The 9,635-nt window shown below is 30.9% G+C and overlaps 2 protein-coding genes across 2 annotated transcripts in view; both read right to left on the bottom strand.

Moving 5' to 3' along the window:
* Positions 1–2,216, bottom strand: part of LOC105109790 (LRR receptor-like serine/threonine-protein kinase EFR) — a 2,549-nt gene extending 333 nt beyond the window's left edge. Inside the window, exons 1-2 of the mRNA XM_011004605.1 lie at positions 1,983–2,216; positions 1,644–1,866 (exon numbers count right to left, since the gene is read on the bottom strand). Of these exons, the coding sequence (XP_011002907.1) occupies positions 1,644–1,866; positions 1,983–2,216 (457 nt within the window). The remainder of the gene's footprint in view (positions 1–1,643; positions 1,867–1,982) is intronic.
* A 2,899-nt stretch (positions 2,217–5,115) lies between these two features.
* LOC105109791 (uncharacterized) lies at positions 5,116–7,427 on the bottom strand. Its single transcript, XM_011004606.1, has 4 exons — positions 7,354–7,427; positions 6,956–7,220; positions 6,542–6,661; positions 5,116–5,256 (listed from the first exon to the last, which is right to left on the bottom strand). Exons 2-4 carry the CDS (start codon positions 7,211–7,213, stop codon positions 5,116–5,118), a joined length of 519 nt encoding a protein of 172 aa, XP_011002908.1. The 5' UTR covers positions 7,214–7,220; positions 7,354–7,427.
* Between the last annotated feature and the right edge of the window lie 2,208 nt (positions 7,428–9,635).

Below are 9,635 nucleotides of genomic sequence, written 5' to 3' on the forward strand. Positions count from 1 at the left end.
ATTTTTTCACCGGCTAGTTTGGCCGGAAAAAGGTCGCGACCGTCATCGGCCAATCGACCTTCAAGTCATCGATTCTCCCTCCTCAGCCATCAACGGCCAACGAGACCACCACCATCAGAATCCTCGTCCTCAGATCTACCAGAATCGGATTTATTTTGGTAGTGGGCATGCTACTGTCCAGACCACTATCCAACTCCTGTGTTGTGTTGTTCTTTTACCAATTGTTCGGCTTTTAGTTGACAGCAAATTGGCCCTTATTTTGATGATTGTGTGGTTGTTGTTGGGATGCCAGTTGCCACAGGAACACCCTCTATTATGGCTAAAATTAGAGTTGTGATGAGACATAGCAAGATGAGTACAAGGTTATGGTGTTGGTAGCAGTGGTGGCTGGAATAGCAGAGAGGGATTTGCATTCATGGAATGAAGGGAGTTCTTGCGCAAAAATTCATGGGTGAGAAGGTGGTTTTGAAGATCAACATACAAAAACAATTTTATCTTGATTATAAGACTTGTTATTAAGTTTTTGAACTCACCACAAAGGCTACAAGACACATATAGATTCTTTAAGAGACATGGGCTGGTTAGCAGCGCCCAATTCATCAAATAATGATTTGACTTGCTGTATATAGATACTAACAGATGAGTTACCTTGCTGAAGATCTTAAAAGGAACCATAGAATTGTATGATGCGAGAATTAGATGGAGACATAAGAGCTTTCTCAAAAGTGCGTCAAACACATTGTGAGGTATAACAATCTATCACGAGATGGAACACATGTACAGAGAAAAAGAAGAGTAATGCACTCAAAATAAGTTGATTATGTTGCTTCCAATAAAGAAAAAAATGATTGATTGTAGAGGAAGAATCAATATATCTTTCAGAAATATGAGATGGAGGACACGACACTAAGTCATCAACAAAGTGAAAAACACTTTAGCTAAAGAGATAAAGCTTCATCTGTATTTGCTAATAGAGATAATTTATGTATGTAAGTTTCAAAGAAATAACTTGATGGGTGTTTGATATAGCAACAATAATTGGAGTTTGTATTTCCATAACGTGCAAAGAAACTACAAAAACTTGTAAAAAGGAGCAATTAATGTGTTTTGCAAGTGCTACTATTTAGAAATGGTAACAGCTTGTAGATGGTTGGTGAGTTGTTCTGCACCATCAATCATAAAGGAAAAGTTGGAGACAACAACAATAAAATCTATTTAGGAGATGAAAAGAAAAAGGCCGATTGTAAAAAAAAAAGGATGAAAGAGTTATAATACCAAATTAAAAATAACTAGAAAAATTAACTTATTGGTTAATCAAACATTTTATATGTATGTGTAAAATAATATATAATAATAATGGTAGAGATTACAACATAATAATAATATGTTTATAATATTTTTTATATAGATATATTCTATAATAATTATTATAAAAAATAAAAAGCACAAATACTTTCTAAAAGGTTGATGTTTCCATTGAAAACAAAGAAAATAAAGCTAAATTGTGATCATGTTGATGTTTGACCAAATGGAAACTTAGCTTTGTTTGTTTGAAAGCTTTCAGAAAATTTAACTGGTTTAGAACCGGATGACAAACTAAAAATTTGAAAAAGTCAAAAGCAATGAAATTCTTGTCATCTTACCTGGTTCTGCATAGCCAATGGTGCCTTTTAAACCAACAGAGCTGGTCTGATCAGAAGATAATTGACCGGAAACTTCTGGTGAAGCCTCGCTAATCCTAAGTAGTGCAGGAAGCTTACCAGTAAGATTGTTACGCTCCAAATCAAGATTCAGGAGATTCGAGCAACTTGAAATGTTGACTGGGATTTCACCACTAATTAAAAGAGTTGATCCCAGGTTCAACATCTGTAGCCGAAACAGTTGAACCAGTTCTTGAGGGATATTGTGGCCGAAGCTGTTGTTTTCCAGGTTTAGCACCCTAAGAAAACTCAAGTTGCCAATGAGGGAGATAGGGTGCCCACCAGTCGATAATGAAGGTCAAGCTCTACAACTCTCTGATGCAGACGTCCACATGTAACACCTGGCCACTCGCAGAAGTGTACTGATTCGTTCCAAGAGTTCATCCTTCCAAAGGGAACTTGAGCCCTGAAAGCAATCAAAGAGAGTTTGTCTGTCTCATTTCCTCCATGTAACGTGATGGAAAAAGAGAGCACAGTCACTTGCAAGAAAAGCAACCACAATATGCATGAACTCATGCTTGTTTGCTTTATTTTTATGTGATGGATCTTGGAGCTCAAGTAGTTAAAATATGCTTAAAGTGCTGTTTTTATACATAGGGGCGGCAGTGTTGCCAGGGTAAATTCAACAACATAATAAAAAATTTCCCATCTCTTATATGTAGAATTGTTACCTTCTTTTAGTGATTATTTTTTAAAATATATTTAAATTTATTTTAAATATTAATATATCAAAACAATCAAAAATATAAAATAATAATTAAAAAAATACAAAAACAAATATACTATTAATTCCATAAAACGATTGCTTTCTTGATAAGAATAGAACGCCGCTGTGATTGTAATCACGAAATGAAGGCGAGCTCCCATGAACACGTTTTCTACCCTGCAAAAACTGCAAGAAATCTCCCCACTAATGTGGACCAGGAATCATGGGAACAAAACAAATGATTTCCAAATTTCACTCCCTTAATTTTCAAACAGTTGGAACAAAAATCAAGGCGGTGAGGATATACATTTTTGGAGTTAGAATTCAAAGTGATAAGACTTGAATTGATATAAAAAAAGATATAGGAACTCAATGTAAGAGGGTAAGGATTAATTTTACAGAGTAGGAGTCGATTTTAGAAAATTTAGAATAAAATTGATGGAAAAAATCATTTTTAGAGGTAAGGAATGATCTCAAATATATGATAATTGATTCCAAAACTAAATTAAACAATATATACACAATGATTAATTTACATATACATATATGTATAAACAAAATAAGACACAGGATCATGTACACTAACTATAGATTAACCGAGGCTAGCAAAGCTTTTATTTTACTTTTTTGAAAACAAAAACCACGAAGACACATATTCTCGTAAAGATAGGTCGCAAGATATTTTTTAAATGTTTACATATTGTTTTAATTTATTAATATTAAAAAATATTTTTATAAAATCAGACAGCTAGTATCACATAACTTCTTTGTCATTTCAGTCATTGCGCAGAACGATCAGCCGACAATCACTGTATGAATTGATGTGCCGATAGAGCTGAAGTGGCATGATAGGCAAATTAGCCGGAAGATCTGGTATCCTCTCATTTTCCATCTCCAAGTGGGGCCATGCTGGCATGATGTTTGTGCATCGCCATAACCTCTTTCCTCTTCTCAATCATACAATATGATATTTGAAAAAAATGGGATATAAAGGCTATACTTGCATATTTTACTCAAAAAGTGGATAGATCACTTGTAAATTAGAGCCTAGCGGTACGTAACGCTGTGTATTTTGCACAGTAAAACTATATATTTATCCTTTAAACATAATTACATAGATGGAAAAATCTTTTTTCACTAGATACATTATACATTGGACATTGCAAGAAAGGACGGGTTATATAATATTTTTATATTTTCATTGTATAGTATGATTATATTTCACATGTTGAATTTTAATTTTTTTTTATATCCTTTAAGTTTATAAAAGTACTCAAGTACTTAATATATTTTTATTAAATATTAATATAAATATAAAAAATATTTATTTTTTTAAAATATTATAATGATAAGATTATACATTTTAGGTGTATATAAGTTCTTTAATAATCAATTATTTTTCTATGAAATATTAATATAAATGTAAAAGATATTTATCTTTTATTAAATGTAATGAAGATAAGATTGTATTTCAATTTTTTTTTTTATAAAAAATAAGACTCAAAGATTATAAATATATTTTTATTTAAAAAAATATTTTTTTTATTTTAGCATGATCACCTACATTTTTTTTCTTATTAGATTTTAGTATCATTTTTTTTTAATTTTTTGCTTTGCAAAGCTTTTTAGATTAGAATTTTTCTTTACCTTCATTTAATCGTTTTGGATTTGAGCTTTTCAAGTGAGCATGTATCTAGAATTTTATGGATTGTAAATTTTAAAGATTAACCCAGTTTTTAGAGATTTGCTTAGGGTTGTTTTGGTTTTTTAATTATTTTTTAAGTTAATATTTTTTTAATTTTATCTTTAATTAATATTTAATTAATTTGATATTGAACTTTTTTTTTTTGGGCTTTCTACATCCTTTGTTTTTTTATTGGGCTATCTTTTCTGATAAATTTATTTAGTTATGAGTGATGTTCATAGTGGAGTGATAATAAATATTTAATAATTTTTTTTATAGATATTATATTGATAACTTATTTTATTTGTTTTAGTTATTTGTTATCAAATATTATTTTGGTGGTTTATTTTTTTATTATTATCTATGATTTAAATAAAATTATTAAATTATTTTATTTTATTAAATTCAATCAAATTAATGATTTGAAAATTGGGTTTTTCTTAATTTTTTAAAACACTATCATCGTCATAGCAATTTTTTTATACATTAAAAAAATCTAAACTTGCATGTGCGGCGGAGAACGAGTTACTCATCCATGTAATGAGACAACCTTGATCTATACTGTCACACAACTCATCCCACCTAAAACCTATGGTGCTTTTTTGTCACTCTAACCAAGTAGGATAAAGATTATCCATTTGAGCTCTAAATGTATCGGTTTGTAAAGGATCTACTTGAAATTTTCTCTAGCTTCTATATATGAAGAAGAACATTACTGCAGTTGTTGCATTGGAGTATCATAGCAGCCAGCGTAGATAGTTTAAGAAATCGGTAGCCAGAAGCGGGCTGTATTGTATCATAGCTTAATCCATGCATAATTCGTTTGCATACATCCACTATGAAAGTAGATACCTAGAGAAATGAATAATCAATGACGGTATACACTTAACAGAGAACATAACAAACCTGTCTTAGTTCATAACAAACAAGTGTAACCTAACCTCTCTTACAATACATCCTATTTATCATGCATAAGAATCAGCAGAGACTTTAGCAAATGCCATCGTCGAACGTCTAACACTGAATCAGTTGATGCCAGGGCTAGGTCCGGAAGGTGGCAGGGGTGCACCCTTTGGTAACGTAGCCGAAAGGGTCCTAAGAGCATCCTCGAGTGACGAATTCCGAGCTTGGAATCCTGAGACATTCAAGTGCGGGAGCGGCCTAGCCTGAGAACGTCCAGCAAGTGTTAAAACCAGCGCCAGAACAACTAGAAAGCATATGAGATTCTTGCATCTCTTTGAGCACGCCATTTATTGTGTACCTAATGTTTGACAGACAAAGGTCATATATATAGGAAATCCATTGTGCTGCAAAATGACCTTGCAAGATGGGCCGGCTTGTCAACTGGGATTTGGTAAAGGTAAATTTCTCTGGAATAACCTTGCCTGCAAATGGTCCTGCTGTACATTCTTTTCGGCCGAATGGTAATCTGAGAAGACTTCTGTTCTCTCAAATGTGAAGGATTTTTATGCGCCGGCTCGTTATTTAAGAGACTAATTGTAATTGAATATGATTAAGTATTCTAAGCTCATAGATCAATATAAGTGGTAAGATTTTACCTATACAGGTACACTGTCACACTATATAAACGTAAAACCATTGACATTAAATTGTATATAGCGATGGTGTTAGTTCTGACTTGGCCTGTTTACATCCTTCTAATTCATGAGCTTGGCACAAGTGCTACTTCAAGGTGCAACAAGTTCCAAGGTACCCGAGATTATTAACTATGAAATATGGTTTCTGAACCAGGTTTGACCTCTGCTGCGCCCAATCCCTCCTAGCTTGTCCAGAATAGATCCAAGGTAACTAAACTTTTAAAAGGCTCTATAAGAAAAGGAGCACGAGCTTTAGTTGCATGACATCAACACTCATTAGAGGTAGGGTGAGGTCATAGTTTCTTGAAGCACACGGTCGAAGACTTTCAATTTTTTATGGGATTGTCAAATAACTTGATAACAAAGTGACATCATGTATAAAATTCCTGGTCCGGGATGGAGCTCCAGGTGACAAATGGCCTGGATAATTTGCGTATCTCCCAACAAGTTTAACGCAAATTAATATTGTTAATTCGTAGCCAGCAGGAACAAAATAATAAACTAATTATATACATCGATCCCGAGTGATATGATTTCCAACAAAGATATGATTCAGCCTTATCAAGAAGATCATAAAGAGACACCAAGCTTCAAAACTTCATGCAATGGCAAATAAACAGACATCTCGAGCCTCAGTACAAGAGCAAGTACGTGATAACAGGTAATGAAAGAACTGTCAGTTACTAGCCTCAAGCCAACCCAGACAAATGGAGGCTAATCCATCAAAATTTGAGATAGGATGATGATAATTCCTCATTCAAGAACAGACTGGTAAAAAAGTTGAAGAAACAAAAATTTATATTAACAATACCAATTCATCACCAATAAAAGTTGGAAACAGAGATCAGAATACCTGAACTGGCTCTCCAGATTCTGGAGGGAAGTGAAAACCTGTTGAGCACTTCTCCAAGATCTCAGGACTTGTCATCCATCCTTTATATCCATTACACACGTTCATCTGGAACTGGAACACCTGAAACAAGAAGATCATGATACAATGAACAAGGTTCCTCCAAGAATGTCTCTGTTTTATTATTCCAGAGGATTTTCTGGTAAGGAGAACCATTTTTATTGAAGGAAAACTAATCGCAACCCCAAAGCTGAAAGCTAATTAGTCTTCCCTTCAAATCCATTCCATAAAAACAACAAATATTTGACAATAGAAATTTATCATTTGACTGGAGAGAAAGTCCTGTAATTTGCTGACATCGTTCAGAAAGAACATAAAAAACATCATAATGGCATGAACGAGTGACAGAAACCATACCTCTGAATGAGAGGCAGGTGTCTTCTTAAGCTCATCTCCCTCAATGTTCACACCAGTACCTTGGCACTCTGGACAGAGCACAGATACAATTGGGTTTGAGAAAGTGTTCACTGTTCCATCCTTTTCCTGATGTATTAGATTTGTCTCCGTTCTTGTTCCTAGATCTTTTCCCCACTTTGGGACTGACTGACTGATTGCAAACAATCTCAAACTCAATGCTGAGCATCCAGAGTATAAGGCATGAAGTGTGGTATACATGAAATGCCTGCATACACAAAAAATATTCTTTTAAAATTTTGTAATACAAATTAAAACGGAATGTCAAACAAGTTCGAAAATACAAAGAAGCGAACAGACAGCCGTAGAAATTAATGTACACACAAAGAAGACGAAGGAACCTGACGTTTTTCTTTCCCAAGAGAGGGAGCTAGTTGGGTTTTGGATCGGATTTAAAATCTGATTTTATTTTTATTATCTTTGCCTGAATCCAATGTAAAATATCTTATTTATTTGGGCTGTTTAAATTAATATTTAATGAATTCGAATAAAATTATTATCATTAAACCGATGTATATAGTGATTTCATCTCTTTACTTTTTAAAGCAGTAGCAATAAAAATGATCAATAAATCACAATTTTAAATTATATTTTTTATTTTGATTTCTGGTTCATCATATATATATATATATATATATATATATATATATTGAAGTGGAACTGGAGTTGTCCAAGAGAATGATGGAGAAATTCTCTCCTTCACAAATCCCTTTTTTCCACGAGCCAAGAAAATCTGACGCCGATAGCGGGGTTCCATCTAAATTGTTTTCCACAATTAGCGGGCTTCAAAACAAAACTGTTCATCATTTTTAATGTCAACCAACAGGCCTGCGAAGAAGGATTCCAGTATTTGGCCTAGTGAAAGAAGTTTGTCTTTTTTTATTGTATTTGGATTTGAATTCTAGGGTATATATTTGTCATTTTTGTAGTGTTTTATATGCCTATTAGATTTGTAGGGTATTCAATAAATCGTGAGGTTAGTCGTGTTGTGCGTAAGCTGACCCGGACACCCCACGTAAATAATAAAAAAAAAAGATTGGTTTGTGAAACTCTGATAATTAATTTAATTAGTTAAATTTTAGATTTTTTTAAAAATTAATAATTTAAGTTTTATAAATTTTAAAATTATTAAAAAATTATTTATTTGTTAGTTTTAAAATGTTAAAAAATTAATTAAAATGTGGGTAATCTTGTTAGGACATTCATGTTAGAAAAAAAAATAGTTTGTAATAAAAAAAAAAGTTGTTTGATATCTTGAAATTTTTATTTTGAATTTTAAGATTAGTAAAAATCATTATTTTAAATGCTTACAAACCCGATATGTAAATGCAAACGAATTGAGTAAGTATCCCTTACCTTATCCTAAAAAAAATAGATAGTAAGTGATCAAGGCATAATATTTTTTTATATAATTTATATATAAATAGACTTTTGTATTGACTTGCTATGCATCTTTGTTGATCTTGCAAGACAAATTTCTCATGGAATGAGAAATATTTTAATATTTAAGTTAATTTTAAATATTTAACAAATAAAAATTATTTCGATGACGTAAAAGAGTTTTTCTATTTTAAATAGTTTAGATATTTTGAAATCCTTCATATTTCTCTAGAGATGAGTGTGTGTTTATTTTTGAGGTAATTTTTGTAATTATGATTTTAAAAAATAAGTTTTAAAAAAACATGGTTAATTGAATTTATATATGTATTTAGTAAAAATTATATTTGGGGTTTATGTGTAGTAAAAAAAAAAAAAATTTGATAGTTGTATTTGTAAGTGTGGTTGTGATTGTTTTTTAAAATGTTTTTTAATTAATAATGCATCAAAATATTTTTTATATTAAAAAATTATTTTTTTATATTATCACATCAAAGTGATCCTAAAAACACAAAAAAAAAAAATTAATTTGAAGTAAAGAAAAAAATAAAAATAAAAATTAGTTTTTTTTAAAATACTTTTAAAATATAAAAACAAATAAAGTTTTACGAATCTCAATTAAAAAATATATAAAAAATGTATTTTAAATTTAATTTTTTAATAAATATCACAATATAAAACATAATTTAATTTATTATCAAATATTTTACTATATTTATTACATTGCAAATACAAAAACAATTACAAACACAAAGCTCACGTCTAATAGATACATCAAATAATTAGCGTAAAAAAAAATAAAGAGTTGTGAGATGGACATGTGAGCTTGCATAACTATTTAAACTGTGATATAAAAAAAAAAATTAAATCATTAATTAATTTACACATACTAGTAAGTGAACATATCACCGTCTTTAGAAAATGCTTCATTGGTGTGAGCTTTTTTTCATGATATTGACAATATTGTTATGAAAGATTCTTTGTATCTCCAGCATCTCATAATTTGTGTCTTTTCTTTTCTTTTCTATTTAATTTCTCTCCTCTTATTATTGTGCTAGCTTGATACTTTCTCTTTCTCTATACTTAAACTCTTTCTTTGGTCCTCAACTTTTATATAATCTTAACTTTAGTTCCATTATTTCTATCATTTCAGTAATTACAATAATTAAACTTATTTTTAATTGAATCGGAAAAAAATAATTATTTTTTTTGCAATTGCATTTGAAAATAAATATTAATTTCAGTT

Source organism: Populus euphratica, unplaced genomic scaffold (genome assembly GCF_000495115.2).
Source record: "Populus euphratica unplaced genomic scaffold, PopEup_1.0 scaffold228.1, whole genome shotgun sequence".
Lineage (NCBI taxonomy): Eukaryota > Viridiplantae > Streptophyta > Magnoliopsida > Malpighiales > Salicaceae > Populus > Populus euphratica.

Excerpts from the sequence above, each read along its gene's own strand:
- LOC105109791 (XM_011004606.1), bottom strand. The coding sequence starts at position 7,213 with ATGTATACCACACTTCATGCCTTATACTCTGGATGCTCAGCATTGAGT. Across the intron at positions 6,662-6,955 it reads CACCTGCCTCTCATTCAGAG|GTGTTCCAGTTCCAGATGAA; the intron begins GTATGGTTTCTG and ends TTCTTGTTTCAG. Across the intron at positions 5,257-6,541 it reads AATCTGGAGAGCCAGTTCAG|GCTAGGCCGCTCCCGCACTT; the intron begins GTATTCTGATCT and ends GGACGTTCTCAG.